General features: G+C 39.9%; 1 protein-coding gene across 1 annotated transcript; it reads right to left on the bottom strand.

Annotated features, from left to right (window-relative positions):
• Positions 1-3,835: 3,835 nt before the first annotated feature.
• On the bottom strand, positions 3,836-17,899 carry QRSL1 (glutaminyl-tRNA amidotransferase subunit QRSL1). Its single transcript, XM_058834759.1, has 11 exons — positions 17,731-17,899; positions 17,338-17,497; positions 16,051-16,149; positions 14,945-15,041; positions 13,067-13,243; positions 10,665-10,840; positions 10,444-10,556; positions 8,725-8,917; positions 8,251-8,368; positions 4,824-5,029; positions 3,836-4,351 (listed from the first exon to the last, which is right to left on the bottom strand). The coding sequence occupies exons 1-11, from the start codon at positions 17,752-17,754 to the stop codon at positions 4,140-4,142; spliced, it is 1,575 nt and encodes a 524-aa protein (XP_058690742.1). The 5' UTR covers positions 17,755-17,899; the 3' UTR covers positions 3,836-4,139.
• Positions 17,900-17,907: the final 8 nt, after the last annotated feature.

Below are 17,907 nucleotides of genomic sequence, written 5' to 3'. Positions count from 1 at the left end.
ACAAATGCTTTCTCCACTGGCTGTCGCACACAGCGACATACAAGAACAGTCTCTTCAGCTGAAAAACATTAGACTTCCAGCTCTTTGAAGTCCATTTCATCACATACTGTGCTGCAGACTTGGCTTGTGACTCCCTACAGCATTTTCACCCTTACTGTGTGGGTATCATACCATAGCCGGGGCTGTAAAATGGCACAGGACATGGCAAAGTGCCCTGGCTGTGTTCCTGCTGCTTTTCCTGAGTGCCCTGCACTCCTGGGCTAAAAACACCTTTTACTGTTCAGCAGCAAGTACATGAGGATGCCTGTGCTGGGTGGGAAAAAACCCTTTCTTCTACTTACAAAGAAAGGTTAACTTGGAATCGCCTAATTGCATCTGGACATTAGTCAATCAAAGGTGTGGTGAGCTAATTAAGAAGATTGTATTTTTCATTTGTTACCTCTCTCTAACATTCCTGTAACTGGATACATTCTTTTTTATTTGAGAGACAGATGGAAAAATAACGAACTTAGATAAACCTTTTTTGCTCCTCTTTTTTTTTTTTTTTTGCTTATTTCTGTGCTCTCTCTGGTGGCACTGTGGGCATCAATTTAACATGAAGTGCAACTGCCACGTACCTCCAGCTGAGATTTTTAGACATGCTGTGCACACCTCCTTCTCCCTTTTCAGCTGCCCATCTGTATGCGAGTCCAGTGGTACTGCTTTCAGTATTCTGGGGGGCAGAGCTGAGGGGGAGGCCTGTGGGATTCCCCAGGTAGGGTACAAAGCCCATTGCTCCCTATTGCAGCTTTCCACAGATTTATTCTTGGGCGAATCATAAAACTCATGGAGAAATGGCTAGCACTTTGGTTATAATGAATTCGTAGTTACTATTAAGTGTGTGATACCTGGAAACTAGAAATGCAGGAACAGAGAAGGAGCAGCACTCAGATTGAATTTTGCTTTGAATTTCTCCTTTCTATGAGTGCTCTTAAAGAGGGTGAGGGGAAAAACTTGTATGTGGAAACTGCTTAAAGTGCAGTATCAGATGGCAACTGTATTTAAGAACATCTTAAGCAAAAGCTCTTAAAAATTTTCATCTCAAAAAAAGCTTTTCCACTGTACAATGTCCTTAAAGGTTCTCATTACCTGAAGAAAAAACACTGTGCGCCAAAACCCAGGTTGCTTATTTGCTAAAGCTCTAGCTTTTGTTTCTCTCAGGAAACACTGGAATTATCTGGACTCAATGTGTGCTAAGGTTACACCTACCTCCCACTGTGACTGTACTGCAATGCCATGAAACTTCCAACTCTATTATTTCAGTGAATTGTTTTTCAAGACAGCTTTAAAAAATGTTTGTATAGGCAGGGATTTGGGTTTTTCCTTTTTTTATTTTTTTTACCTCCAGACCTTCCTGCTCCTTGAATTCCTGTATTTCTGTAACAAGGGGGTTTGAGAGTCTAATTATCTTGGCATAGCAATTTTTCTGTTCATACCTCTGGAGCCATGACTTGGCACTGGGAGCAGCTGCACAAAGCTCTGCTCACAACCACAATACCTATAGATAGCTGGGGTGTTAAGCTCCTTTGGGAACTGCTGGGGCTCCAGAGTCAACTACCAGTTTTTCTAATATGAAGACAGCAGAAGTCTCTTAGCTATTCTCCTGCAGTGTAAGGAACTCTTGCTTACATCCTTCAGCAGCTTGACCAAACTGGTTCCTACCTTCTTACCTCTGGTTCGATAAAATTCCAGCTTTAGAAAGGAGAGGCAGAAAAAGCATATAGGCATATGGTCCCTAAAAATGCAAACCAGCTAGGAGCAGGAAGAGGAGAAAAGAGTGGGAGAAACCTTGTTGGGGCTGCTGTAAATTTCTGATAGCCCAGAAATTTAAGTATCTGCCCAGGAGCTTGTTTTTTAAGTCTCTACAATTGTTAATTCGACTGCTAACACACAATTATAAATACCAGGCAGAATGGGTGCCTGCTTGGTTGGTTGGTCTCTCCCCCAGTGGGTATTTCTTCACAGTCATTGTATGCAGCAGAAACTCTGAAGGACCTTTGTCAGAACAGGTCATTGCTGTGATCTTCTGAATGCTCCTTTAGAGGGTTCTGCAGACTGGAACTGGAGTCCCATTTCAAAAAAAAGGTAGTGCAGATACAGGGACCCTCCACCTACCCCTCCTCTAACTGCTTGGGAAACATGAAGTAGGGATCTCTGCCTTCATCCAATTTTCCCTTCAGGTATCTCTTTACATCAGTGGAAGTTCTAAGAGAAAGACTGCCAAGCACAAGCAGTGATCTTCCGGTAGGTCAGAAGTAAGGCCGGAATTAATTTACAAGGGAAAGAACAGTCCTCAGCTTATTTCTTCTTCAACACTCCAAGGTGATTCAAGCCCCTCCAGGAATGCTCTCCACAGCCAGGATTTTATCTCAAATCCTGGGCCAAAGTCACTGACCTTTACTTTCAGAAACAGCAAGCGGTAAGTCTGGGTTTGAGATGTGCACATCAAAGAGCAGCTATTTTCAGTATAGATCCAGATACAGCAATTTGGATAACCTCACCGAGAGCTCTGGTCACTAACCTGCTCTAAGACACACCTGCATGATTACAGCACACCTAAATTACTGAACAGGACGTTAGTGACAATATTTTATTAGGATTCTCGATTCATCCTCATCACCCACTAATAGAAAAATCAAGTTCCCTAAAGACTGTTCTATGGAAAAAGGTAAGAGTGTGGCTGCAAATAGGCCATACCTTGATTTTTAGCATTTAATAATATAATTTAGCTTTTTAAATGTGGGGTTTTTAGTTGTGTACCATTTTAATTGTGTGGGAAAGGTATTGAAAAAACTCACTTTGGCATATGGAAAATTCACAAATTTATCTGCAATTTTTAGAAATAAGGTTTTTTTCTTTTTTATATGGGTGACAATACAGTATATGACAAGATGTAATTCAGGAGGTTTCTTTATGTTTCCATAGATTCCATCTCAGTCATTTTTCCTCCCTCTATACCTTTTACATCTCTGCATGCTGTACACTATGACTGAAAGGGAATCTGATGCAAAATATCTACAAACTTCATCCTTCATGTTTTTACCTGTCAAGAAATGGAAACTGCAACATTTGAAACAGGTTAATAGTTGTTTAGTAAGTGTTTCAGTCTACAAGATGATGGTTCGGAAATTCAGTTTGAATTACTATTGTAACATCCATGAAGGAATAAATGGCATTATTCCTACAGGAGTCACACTGAGTAAGATCTCTTTTTTAGTAAGCTTTTAAGTGTTGATTATAAAGAACAGTGATGAAGAAAGAAGAAAAAAACTACTCAAGTACTACTGCTACACATCTTTCCCCAGAAGATACCTGGAATTCATCATTCTTACATGGATACAATGCAGAATAATCTGCATGATTTGTAACCCCAGAGGTTATTTTCACCTCCTGCACAATTTAGCTGGAAGTAGGGAATATTTTTGGTTTTTAAAATAGACTAACATTTCCGTATCTTGAATTTTGATAAAACAGGGATCTAAATGCAGGTGTGATTTAGCTTTCTCACAATGTCCTTAATAAGCATCACATTACAGATGTGTAGATGTGGCATTGGGGATATGACTGAGTGGTGAACTTTGTAGTGCTGGTTGAATGTGATGATCTTAAAAGTATTTTCTGATCTAGAGGATTCTATGGTTCTATGTTATTCCCTTGTTTCCTTTTGTATTTAAGTCTTGAACAGATCCTTGATACCCTTGTTCTGACAGAGCTTGTCTGGTTGTCATCATTACAAAAGTCTACGCTCCAGAAGGAAACCAAGCCCTTTGGCAACCATGAAGTCTTCACACAAAAGTTCAGGTTAGTTCTTTAATTGGTCAGATACCTTACACACTCTCTGGGGATTGAAAAATCAGCTTCACAGGCATAACATACAAAATCTCAACTTGGTGTTTTTCATATCAGTAAGAAATAGCTCTTAATAACATGGTAATATTTACTTAATTTACTTTACCTAAATTACACTGTAACAAGCTGTCCTGATTCCATCGTGCATTACTGCATAATGTCTTCATTATTACTTCTGCAAGAGACAATTAACTGCAGAAATTCATTTCCTGACCTCCACAGCTTTCTTGCTCTGACTAACAAGTCCCAGGCTATGAAAAAGAAGCAGATTTCTGATGCTGAAAGACACCACTGTCGTGCCTTTTTACTTCTTCTAGTTGAATCACTGGGAATTGTACTTGTTTTTCAAACCATTTGGCTACAGTGAGAAGCTGCTTCTCCTGGAATGAACGTCCAATGAACTGAAGTCCAACTGGCAAACCTCTCTCTGAAAGAGCTGTAGGAACATTTATGGCTGGCAGTCCTGAAAGAAAAAAAATACACATGCAAAGACTTACTATGAAACCTTAGAGTAATTTTTGAATCAATTTTAAGAGAACCAGAAAACAAACCATGTATAGAAAAAAGACCAGCTAAAATAATTTGATTAAATGAACTGAATGTTAGATGATCACAAGAAATTAATTAAAGAGATTAAAGAGGTCAGCATCCTCTGAAAAAGATAATCAGTTCTCCTTAGAAAGAGATTGCTGTCTCTGGAACAGGTTCATCTTACCTGCAGCCCACACTCAGCTCCAAAGTGCCCTAATTTAAAATCTAGTCTTAGATTTTCAAGCATTTAATAAATTGTCTTTAGACTCAGTTACCACTGTAAGACTTACGACATGTGGGGGAAATATCTTGATTCTAAAGAGAAGGTTCAATACCTAAAGAGATTGGACATTTAAAATTACTTGGCAGGGAAAAACATAATTGAATTCCTGTCCCCTACTCACCAGCCATGTTTGCAGCCTGTGTCAGGATGTCATCTTGAGCACTGCGGGTCCTGTTGTCCTCTTGGATGAATTCCATGTATGGTGCTGCATCACTCAGAGTGGTGGGAGTGAGTAAAATATCAACACCGCTCCTGAAAACCTTCACAAAGTCATTGGCAATGAGACGTCTCACTTTCTGTGCCTTGACGAAGTAATTCTCATAGTTCCTAGAAAAAAACAGGAACATAAAGGCCTGATATTTTAATTCCCAAAATACAGAACTTTATTTCTTAGTTATTCTGGAAAAGACAAGCCCAGTAATCCTTTTGGACAAAATTTTGACTCACATTGGAAGCTTAGTCACCACACATGTATTTATGCTCTCATAGCAAAGGAGCTGTCAGAGAAGGAAGAAATGAGGGCATACAGCTGAAGAAAGGTGAAGGGAAAACAAAACCCTACTTTACAATAATTAACTAAAAATCAAAACAACACTTTTATGACCATTTGGAAACTAAACTGTGTATTGAATTTCACAGAACCATGGAAAATGCCGAGTTGGAAAGGACCCATCAAGATAATGGAGTCCAACTGTTGGCCCTGTGCAGGACACTCCAAGACCCACACAATGTGCCTGAGAGCACAACTCACACTGGCTTGGTGCTATGACCATTTTCCTGGGGAGTCTGTTACAGTGCTCAAGCACCCTCTGGGTGAAAAGCTGGTATCTAACCTAATTTCACTGTAGGGCAGCAAAGTCTAGGACATGCAGAACTACACAGATCTGAAAAACAGGAATAAACCATTTAGGATTCAACCCAGCAAGATACTTGAAGCATGTGAAAAAGTCCCATCATCTGTGAAGAACTCCAAATGGATTTAAAACTATGTATGTGGTTGTAATATACTTTTCTGTAGAATACTATAAAGACCTTATCTTTACCCTTTTTTTCCCCTCATGTAAACATGTGGTCTATGAATTTCTGTCTTTACACAACTCTGAAGCAGAAATACATTAGTCAACTTTACGTCTATTGTTCCTTTTAATTTCATATGCAGAACTGGTAAATACGGAATCTTAAATTCAGAGAAGTTCAGTTTCAAAAGTAACTGTCATCTAAACCCTCAGCTACTTGGGAAAGGAAAAAAAAAAAGGGAAGTGAAAGAAAAATGGAGTGGTGTATTACCAACTGCTACATGCCAGTGTTTACCAATAAAACGACTGCGACTACCTAAAACCTGCTTTGTTAGAGTAATCTAAAGATTAAAGATTCCAAAAGACAGCAATGAAAATGGCTATAATCAATAACAAAGTGTATTCAAGTTAGTAAGTTACATAATAGGAATCAGACCTTTTCCTACAATCACTTCAGAAATCAACCTAGCTGTTAACTTCAAAAAGTCCCTAAGTGCCACATCTACATGTCTTTTAAATGGATGGGGAATTCACCACTTCCCTTGACAGGCTGTTCCAACGCTTGACACCCCTTATAGTGAAGACATTTTTCCCAATATCCAATGTAAACCTTACAGGGTACAACATAAAGCTGTTTACTCTTCTCCTATCACTTGTTACCTGGGAGAAGACACTGACTCCCACCTCGCCAATCTCTTTGCAGGCAGTTGTAGTGAGAGTGACAAGGTCTCTCCTTTGTTCCAGGCTAAACACCCTCATCTCCTTCAGCCACTCCTCATAAGAGTTGTGTTCCAGACCCTTCACCAGCTCTGCTGTCCTCCTCTGGACGTGCTCCAGCCCCTCAATGTCCTTCTTGTAGTGGAGGGCCCAGACTGAACACAGGATTCGAGGCATGGCCTCACCAGTGCAGGTACTGGGGGACAATCCCTGCCCTGGTGCTGATACAGACCAGGATGCCATTGGCCTTCTTGGCCACCTGGGCACAGCTGGCTCATGTCCTGTTGACCAGCACCTCCAGGTCCTTTTCCCCTGAGCAGCTTTCCAGCCACTCTTCCTCAGCCTGTAGGTTGTTATGACCCAAGTGCAGGACCCAGCCCTATAGAACCTCACACAACTGGCCTCAGCCCATTGATCCAGCCTGTCCAGATCCCTCTGCAGAGCCCTCCTGCAGATCAACACCACCAAACAAATTGGAGCTGTCTGAAAACTTGCTGTGGGAGGACTTGATCCCCTTGTCCATGTCATCTCTAAAGATGTTAAACAGAACTTCCTGAACGATCACCTAGTCATTTTAAAACTCTGAAAAGATAAAAATAAGCTGTAAAAGGCAACATTTGCAGCAGACACAGATGGGTTTTCTCTACTACTTATTCTAAGGATGCTTTCTGAACCCTTCAGTCTTACAAGAGAGTAATTTACTGTGGAACAGGAGCACAACTCTCTGTTCCATCTTGGTGGAAGCTAATGAGAGTAGCTCAGCTGGTTAGAGCCTTGTGATAAAATAACCAAGGTTGCAAGGTCAATCCCTATATGGGCCATTCACTTAAGAGTTGGACTTGATGATCCTTGTGGGTCGCTTCCAACTCAGAATATTCTGTAATTCTGGCATGTAATTCTGTAATTGTGTATTCCTTCACAGAAGAGTTAACTATGTGAATTTTCAAGCAGCCTAAGGAAAGCTGATCTGGACAGTTGTAAGCAGAGGGAGCACACTTGGCAGGAATATCAGCATTCCATAAAAGCTGTTTGTTACAGACTGACTGACAACATTCCTGTCTCTCAGAGCAATTAGAAGTCACATCTGATGAATACTCTTGCTGACAGAGCTCTTTCAAAGAAAGTGCACTACAGAGACTGATTACATGCCTAATATTTTTGTTAGTATCTGAGCAAATTCACACAGAAAAACAGCACTTTTACCAACATAAATTAGGACTACTGAATAAGGATTGAAAACTAAAAACGTAAAATAGATCCATGCACCAGATTCTCCATGTGAGCTGGATAAAACCCTGACTTCTGTAAGGACTCCAGTTCAGTACTTTGCCAGTGCTTCTCTTTCCCTGCACCTTGAGGCAGAGAGCCGCAGTTAATGTAACAGCTGTGTCTCTGGCTTTCCCTAGAAGGCCTCACTACAATGTACCAGCACTTTTTCTATGCAGTTTTAATGAGATAAACAGCTACAGAACTTCTAACACTACAGCAGTAATGACTTCAGTATGATTTCAATGTCATACCATAGGGTACATTTCTGCCTAATTTAACTAATGGATGCCAATAATGCTCTGGTAGGGAAAAAAAATATCACTAAGTTGTTTTACTTATTTAATGTAGGAGGCTCACTGGTAAGACTCAGGGAAAACATTTTTGTTCATTATTAACAGTTCACTAGATATTATAGAGCTAAAGCAGCAATAAAAATACAAACAGCTACTAGTGTAAAGGCAATTTCTTTTTCATATCATGATTAATCACCATTTGCTCAAAAATTCATTAACCTGGAAAAGCTGAATTTCAAGATGTACTGCTTACTGTTTCAACAAGAAGTAGTTTCCTGACAGAATCCTTCCTCTTACGACATCATTGAAGCCTTCTCGCCGTGTTGCAGCATACATACTTTCAGTGGAATCCTTCATGTCAGAACGATGTCCTGAAAAGGCATTCTGGGTATTAATACTTCTTGTAATCCTTAAGACTTAATAACGTCACAGTAATACAATAGGTCACTGTTTGCTGCAGTCTGATATGCTACTATTCTGGAAAAACAATGAAACATATTCCTGTCTTATTATGGAAATACTAAACTAGATTTTGAGCCCAGACATTGATATGCCTAGTAGTGAAATAAACTATGTATTTATTTATCTGCACAAGATTTTTTACTATATTTCATCTTGGAGAAATTAACATCAAGCATCCAACCATGAAAAGGAAATCTACAAAACTTTTACATGGCATCCTGCAATATTTCTACTGCCTGAGAAAAAAGCTTTTCAAAGGCCTTACCATATTCCAGTCCATCAAACCTGGCCATATTTGATGCCACTTCTGCTGTGCACAGCACATGATAGCAGACAATTGAGTAACGAGTGTGTGGGAGGCTCACTTCAACCACTTTAGCACCTGCATTCTTAAACAGCTCAGCAGCCTTTGACCAGATAGCCAGAATTTCACTGGACAGCCCTGGTACATGATACTCCTTAGAGGAAAAACAAGAGGAGTTATTTTACACACTGGTTTACTTCTAATAGCAACCAAAACACAAATACTCCTTGCTAAAAATACACTGAAACCATTATCTCAGCACTTTAAGATTTAAAGTACTTATTAAAGCTTTTTGCATCTACTAAATCCTATACAATGAAGGAATATTGAATTAACAGGATTGAATCTTCTTGAGAATATTATGTTCATCTCAGTAGGATTAATATATGTATCACTAATCATGGAATTTCAGCAGCTTCTTCTAAAAGAGTAACTGCCCAGTTATCCCCTTATTTATCTATCAGGACTGTACTGCACTGCTCTTCAGTCATGGGTAGAAATTCTTCAGGTCTAAATCCTAAAACTAGGGCTGCTGCAAGCAGGACAGATTAAAAAAAATGGCCACAGCACTATCAGTGGCAACTGGCACACCTTGGTGAAACAAACAAAACCACCCACCAAAGAAGAACTACAATCAATGGGTTGGGAGAAGACTTAGATTAGCTACATTTCTATTTCATACTCAAATTATAAGTATTCTATTAAAACTCCCTAATTTTGAAGATACTTGCTTTAGTTCTAACTCATAATATCAGGGGCATAATACTGTCTGATTTCTGAGAAGCTATGACCCATGTTTAATGTATGCATGTACCTGTTTAGAGTAACTTGTAGCAGTAGAAAAAACTGTCCAAAGGATAGGAAAAATAAACCAATTATCACCATTTTACATTTATCAAGATTTAAACAGTATGCAACTGATCAATTTTCTAGGCATGTAGTTTTTCCATTTCACAAATTGTGAATAATTTGTCAGTGGACATCCCTGCTTATGAAATTAAAACTTTTGGTATGCCTGTTCTAGCTTAGGTTGCAAAACTGAGAATCCAATTAATGTTACTCACATTGTCTCTTTGCAGGCAGAGCCTTTATTAAATTAAAAATAGGCTGAAGTCCCAAACTTTGTTCTTAAATTTCAAGTACTCTTATGGTTACAAACACGATTGAATTGCATACATCAGATGCCAAATTATAGATGTCAGTTCTTATTAGAACTCTGCAAACCATAGCTCCTTGTGCCATTCAATTGCCTTTAAACTTCTGCTCTATATTAACACAGGGCCATGTAGGCAAGTATCTCAAAGCTCTGCACAAACCAGTATCAAGCTCACTGCGTGGGAAGGCACCAAGAGCAACTTGTTTGAGGTTACAGAGTGGACTAATAAAGGAGCAACAGAGAGAACCAAAAACTGAAGTTCTCCATTTCCCCTGACGTTCCTGACTGTGCTTCCCACCACAATGACAGTATTTTAGATGATGCATTAGTGTATGCTTACTCCAAATTGCCTGGACAGGCAACAGAGCACACACATACCCTTCCTTTTCAGGAGCTGCTTTTACTGTCTTCAATGTTTCAAATCACAGGAGACTGGGAGGTGGTGGGCAAGACACAAGTATTTTTTTGTTATGTGCCTTATTTGTTCTTCCTGTCCATAACTGCTAACAGGATTTAAATGTTACCTTTGGAATTCCTATTGAAAGCTTGCTGACATCAGTCAAATTAGGTAGTTCAAATGGCTTAAAGTCATCCTGAATTGTGGTAGAGTCCTTTGGATCATGTCCAGCAAGTGAACCTGAAATATGACATGACATGTGAAGACCAGGAAAACGTACATTAGTTAGTTAGAATTCAGTTTGTTTTGAGGAAATGCTGTAAACAAAAATGTAGGACATTGTAATACCTAACAAAACTGCCGCATCATCCACACATCTGGTTAGGATTCCTGGCACATCCATGGAGTTCACTAGAGGAATGAGACCATGGCGAGAGATCAGTCCATATGTTGGCTTTAAACCTACAACACCACAGTGAGCAGCAGGGTTTCGGGTAGATCCTCCTGTGTCTGACCCTAAGGCTCTATGGTTTCAAAAGGATGATCATTAGTAAGATAATTCAAAACATTTCCAAATCATAAGAATGTGTGGCTTTAAGATGCATGGATTTAAAACTCTTGTGAATTCTTCCAGATGAGAAGATCTGAAGATCATAATCACACAACCTAAATTCCAGTCTGCTCTCTATCTATTTTTCATTTGTTCCCTGATTTTTCTTAGGGTCCCTGAATTTGCCATTAGGACAGTCCAGTTCTCTTCACAAAGCAGAGGCAGATAGGTAGAATTCAGACTGTCTGAAATGGCCCCAAATATCTTCTTCTGCCTTCTCTGTTCCAATACTGTGGTCTGTTTCAATACTGCATGATAAATATGTGACCTAGGGAACAATTTCCAATACTGATATCTTTTTTATTGGGTAGCCAATGCAGCATGAATCAGCATTTTCCAGGATAAAAATGAAGAGCGACACCTCTTGCCCCTAAAAAGAGGGCATACTTTGGAAAGATGTTTTTCCTGTTTCCAAATCTACAAAGATTGATCAGAACTCCCAGTTTACAGTAGCTTAGGTACAACTAAAACACAGTATATTATTATTATTATTATTACTATTATGTTGTATTTCTTTTTTCTTATTCACAGGTGAAACCTTGATCTATTTTTTTTTAAATTGTACTGAAATGAAACACGCTGTTCTCTTGTTTTTAATAAATCTAACTCAAGCAGCATTAAAAAGATAAAGCAGTTTTCATTCAAATCTTTGCCAAAACAAATTTAAACTTTAGAAACAGGTATAATCTTTATTGAACTGAGTATATGACTTTTCCCATAGCCATTTGTTTCTGATATGGCTGAACAAATTCAACTGACTTTCCTGAAGTCAATTTTTTTTCAAAGCCTTTGTGTTGATGTAAAGCATCTTCAATTTTATAGCATTTTTGGACATCCAAATCTCAAATTGAAAATGTACAGACTGGCAGCATTCCTAGTGCTTGAAAGACACTAATAGGATGGATATACAGCAGGTTATACACAATAAAATAGCTGGACAAAAAAAATCTCACTGATCTGACAGTGTGCTGAGCAGTGCAAGATGGGAGCCCAGCAACACAAGAAAAGGTGCCAGACCCTCTCAGGATCAGCCCATTCTGGCTCAGGATGAGGAGCAGCAGTCCTTGGGAATGGCTGCACAGAGTTCAATTTCAACAGTATTAAAATGTTGGTTAAAATGGGTTATATCCCACTAAAGGTAAGGAGATGAAGAGATACATAATTTTAATAACTAATTAAAAGAGTTGTAATCGACATTATCAAGAATATTTTAACAACAAAATAGATGCTAGTAATGTAGTATATGGGTAAACAACAATGAAGTAAATAAAGAGCATTTTTAAATACCTTCCAATTAAGAGCACAATTGAAATAATTTTCTATAAAACATGCCCCAACATGTAGCTCTAAAAATTGCATAAAATGCAAGGTGTAAAGATTTGTGATCAGTTTTAACAGTCAAATGGGGAAGACAGTACAGACAACTGAATTGCTACACAGTGTGTTGCTATTCCATACAAGTAATAATTACTATTAAAAAAAAATCCAGCTTATTTAAATTCCTTTAGGAAAAAAACTCCAAACGACCATAAACACACACCTGCCTAAAAAAAAACCCCAACACTACAACTGTCTTCTAACTTAAAAACAGGGAAGTCTATAAGTACCTATGTAGTAAATACTCTGTACTCTTTTGTTAAGGGATTTGAAAGTTTTTAGGTCCCAGATCTTATGTACTATTACATAACTACGCTATAAAAACAAAGGAGCAGAGGAAAGATTATTATACTGTTACAAATTAAGGGATCTCCTAATTTGCTGAATTATATTTTCAGTGTGTATTTGTGGAATGCAATTAGTGAGGCAGAGGATGCATCACAAACCCCGAAGACTTTTTAAGAGATTACGTGGAAAAAAGGATAAAACTGTCACTCCTTTATTGCCATTGTATTTTTATTTCATTCAGTGCAAAGTGATACCACTGAAAAATGCCCGAAATGAGTAAATCTAAATTTGCGTGCATGGATTAATTCTTGCTTCATTATATGCCACAAATAACCTAGGGATGTTGAAATAAATTTTTGTGTGCCAGTGCCAATAACCTTCCTATTTCATACTAGCTCATGAGAAAATTAAAAAATTAAAACATTCCAACATATTTTGAGCCATTTAGGGAAAGACAATTTTAAAAGCCTCTTACGCAAAACACGTGAAAGATGACACAGCAGCTGCACTGCCTCCTGAGCTCCCTCCTGTTATCACCCAGTTAGACTCTTCATCTTCTGAATGGGATTTTGGGACAGACTTTTCCTTGTACTGTTTTGAGTAACTCCAGGGATTTCTGACTGGTCCAAATACTCCATCCGTACTCCCAGATCTAAGGTAGTAAGACAGGACAAATACAGACAGAAGTGACAAATGACACACTGTATTCACCAATTTAATTTTTTTAATCCAACTCCTTATCATCCTTGCAAATTCAATTTCAACACAAGAAAGCTGGTGTATGTAAATCCTTATGCAGTCAGCTTCTACAACATTACATACACCTGTAAAATTTATAGCTGCTCATCAGTTTCTGACATAGAACCTGAACTGGTACCTCTTTCTAATTTCTGCTAAAGCCACTGAACCAGGGTCACAGAGACATAAAACTGATTTAAGCTACGTAAAAGTACAGGAGCACGTCTCTTTCCAAACCAAGGTATTCTGTTTTTCCAGCCCTGCATTTGGTGTAAGATCACAGCTGTGAGGAAAAACATGCTGCCAGAGATGGAGAAAAAGCTCCACAATACCAGGAACATGCATTTCTCCGAAATGCCACACTATTACTCACCCTGTAGCCCTCTGCAGAGACCACAGTCCACTGGTTCAGAATGCCAGACTGGCTTCTCAGAAACTGGTTTCACTCAGCTTGTGTCACCTAAGTGTGAGCTGCCACTAGAAGGAGGGACAGGGTGTACTTTCCTCCTTCCTCAGGCCCTCTACTCCATGCTCCCCCTGACTACAAGGTGTCAGTGTCACCAGCTAAATCATCAGACAGAACAGGCAGCTGACAGCCGTTGAAAACCAACCTTATTGAGACATCATTACATTAGAGCTGGATCTGCTCCCTGATCAAGAGATCATGCAAACACACAGACTAGGACGAGAAGCCAATGTTGGGATAAGCTTACTAGGAGAACCCTGTGCTTTACTGAACTTAGACCAGTTGTAATACTACATTATCAGGTTTTTCCTAAGCTTTTTGTCTGCTCCTCCTCTGAGGAATAGCTTTTTTACACAAACATTACTTTATTCAAAATAATATTGTCTATGTATTTCCACCCCATCCATGTGAATTTCCAATTAAACCTTGGACTTTGGTTTAAGTATAATAAAACCAAAATACAGCATTTACTGTTTTTCACAGGTAACTAAAGGCCCAGAGATTCCCTTCCAAACCTAGCAGTAATTATCATCCTTAACAGCTCAATGCTGTTCTCTGCTTGGCTGCCTTCACAGATTTGCAGAAGAATCAATTTGTAGGAGCATTTTTCAATGTGCTCTTGACAAAAAGTCACCAACATTAGCTTAGGCAACTTAAAAGCCTTGCTCTGGATTAGCCTATGTGCAGCAAGTCAGGGAGTACCCATATAAATTACCCCAGTGGCTGACTGGCAGAGGTAGTGACTGCCACTGCGGGCATGATAACAATTACCTAAGGGCAAAAAGCCATCAGTAAGGAGAGAGGAAAAGGCAGCAATTAACTGTGTTGTAATCAATTCTATTAACACACTACCAAATCTACAAGAAGACCACTTGTCCTTGGCCTTCTGCAAAAGCTGGACCACTTCCCGCCTCTCAAGCACAGCTACATTTGAACACTATGTTCACAAAACTCAGTGTCTGTATCATTTACACAACACTCTAAGTGCTCAGGGAGAAGTTCATGCAGCTCTGTGTACCCTTCCAGTAAGTACTCATTATTGTCTCGACTCACAGAAACAGGAGTTAAGGATTACAGGTAGACTGGAACTGATGCTAAGCATGCTATTTATGTAAAATCAACACATTAAAAATAATAAACATCACTCACCCCATTGCAAATTCATCTAGGTTTGTTTTACCCAAAAGCACAGCTCCCTGATCCAGTAATTTCTGAACTACTGTAGCATTGTAAGGAGAAATATAACCTGAAAACAATCAGAACATTTAAGACCAACTGGTGAGATACAAATTATTTTTACAGGTACTATGAACATTTTTAAGCTGTCGTTACCACTCAGACCTTACATAACCTAGGATGAGAACTATGACAGTGACATGAGACCTCAGGTAATAACCAATTCACTTCGTGAATGATGACAGGGGCTCCTCCACTCCCACTTTCATCAGGAACAAGGACATCACTCCTAATACTCACTGCAATCAGTCACAACAGGTCTGAGAATGTGCTTTAAGGAAAAGCATCTCAGGTGATATAACAACTTTTACAACAGTGACGCCATATTTTGTTTCTTCTGCTATTAAAGACAATCAAATTAGAGGTCTGCTAATTTGCTTCTGCTATCTTCCACAAGGATTAATAAAAAGTTTTACTTTGTGCAGAATAAAACAGCTATAAGAAATGTTTCCTACTTTTGCTTTTACTATAAAAACATTGTAATGCCTTGAAAACATTCTTGACTTGTTAATAGAAACAATGAGATTAAGAAATTAAAAGAAAAAAAGCCATAAAACCATTATAGAATGTGATTGTATGTTGGGATTGTTAACACCCACTTTTCTCACAGCCATATGAAAAAATTATTTAAGTCAACAATTATAAACAGAACAACAATAACAACAAAATAGAACTGTCTTTGGATTCCACTAGGCAGAACAGTACTCACTGCTCTCCTCTAGACCTAAAAACAATGTGAAGGAAAATGCAAGTTTTGGATCCCTTTTATTGTAGTATATAGGTTTTCATTATAACTGTTTTTAAATGCATACAAATATAAATACAGAGATAATGTGCTTAGAAGAAGAAAAAGATACATCTGTAATACCAGCTGAACTTGGCTAATGAAATTGGACAAATGTATTTCCTCAAATGACACCAGCTCATTTTCTGAAAACTCTTGGCTTTCTGGAAGACTCCAGTCAATAAACCCTATAAAGAGCAAATTATTTGATTTTACTTTAAAAGCTTTACTGTACCTTTTAACATATTTGATGCACATGTTGTCTCAATGCCAGCTGTATTAAAGTTGTCTTTTACAGCAATAGGAATTCCATCTAGAATGCCCAGTGGCTGACCTGCATTAGGAATGGTTGTAAAACAACAGAGATTAAAGCATAATGTGCTATATATATAATGCTCTCATCAATTACTGTTTATTTTATATGTCCCTTTGTGTGGTTTTTGGAAGAAAGATTGCTTTCCATTTGGCATTTGATGGTTGTCTGTTCCATTTTCAAGAACCATCTTCCATTCCTACTAAAGCATTGAGCACTCTGCCCAAACCAGACTTGGCCTCACAGAGCAGAGCTCTGTGAATGTGTCTAAGCCCTTCAGGCAGGCAGCTGCTTTCATCCAGGCTGGCTATACCTTTCCCAATGTGACCACACAGTGCTTATTTCAGCCATAGGTGCTGCTAAATCCACTCCCTCACTAGGCTGGGAGCCATAAATTCTGCCTACCCGACATACACAGTAGATACGACCTGAAAAATTACTGAAGCAGAGGAAGTCCTTCCCAAGTAATTGATTATCTACCATCAAAAAAACCCCAAACCAGCAAACAACACCACAAAAAAAACCCCAACCGGGAAACTAAAAGGCCTACATCAGGAAGCAAAACAACCTGGCTAACAATTTTATTGAGCTGCCAGAGGACAGCAAGTGTCACCCAGGAAGGAAAACATGTACTCTATTAGGTGAAAATTTACCTTTCCTGCCTTTCTCTAAACATAAAGGAAAATGAGGATGGCCATCTTCTAAATGGTGCAGATAACAGGACTGAAAGCTGCTCTGTTCTCCAATTACTAACGGCAATTAATGAAGCTGTTTTATTTTAATTTGGTTTCTTAATTAAAAACTCAACAGGTTGTACCAGCTGTTTGCCTATCCCAGTCTGGAGGTCTGTGAATGACCACTGCATTTGCCTATTCATGGTACCTAATTGGCTACACATTCCAAATGAGCTGCTGAGGGAAAGAAGCAGCAGACACCAAGTAGCAGTGCTGTCCAAGAGGCACAGGGCCTGTTTAACCTGTAGTACCTCGTTTGGTCCAGGTTTTCCCCCTGATTTTTGGACTAAATATTCTTCCGAGTGCCAAGTGTACATCCATGAGCACCCGCGGAAACCTCAAAGCGTGAGCCTCATCCCCCGACAGTCAAACAAGCCAAGCCAACCCCTCCAAAAAGCAAAGGTGCTTCGTCTAACACAGACAGCTCCTCCACAGCAACTTTTTAAGGCCTGACATTACTCGCAAACCAGCATACCTCTTTTATATCTTTCCTCGGATTCTTCAGCCTGCTTCAAAGCGGTCTCTTCCGCTACGGTAATGTAAGCATTCAGAAACTTGGTGCTTTTGATGAGGGCCAGGCATCGCTGGCAGAGCTCTGTGGGAGTGACTCGTCCTTCCTTCAACGCCGCCGACACCTGAGAACGCAACCTGTCTTTCAGGGCAGCCGGGTGACAGAGGCCGCGCCGGGGCGGCACGGGAAGAACGCGCCACCGCCGCTGAGGGAAGCAGCCCACGGGAAGCGCTCTCCCGGGCCGCCCCGGGGACGGGGGACGCGAGGGGACACCGGTCACCTTGCGAACCCGCCCCGCTCCTCGGCACCCCCACCCCGCTCCTCGGCATTCCCGGCAGGCGGACAGACCCCACTCACCTGTCGGAGAGAGGCGCGCAGCATGGTTCTCCCTGCCCGTCGTCGCCTCCTCACGCCCGCGAAGCGACCGCGACCCCGACCCTTCCCCCGGCGCTGCGGCCGCGCGCCGCCATCTTGCCGCAACACCCGGCGGCACCATTGGCAGGGCGGCCAAGAAGGCGGCCGCCCATTGGCTGC

The sequence above is a fragment of the Poecile atricapillus genome, chromosome 3, assembly GCF_030490865.1.
Source record: "Poecile atricapillus isolate bPoeAtr1 chromosome 3, bPoeAtr1.hap1, whole genome shotgun sequence".
NCBI classification, from domain to species: domain Eukaryota; kingdom Metazoa; phylum Chordata; class Aves; order Passeriformes; family Paridae; genus Poecile; species Poecile atricapillus.
Note: the sequence above shows the minus strand (reverse complement) of the source record. Positions and strands in the feature narration are given on the sequence as shown.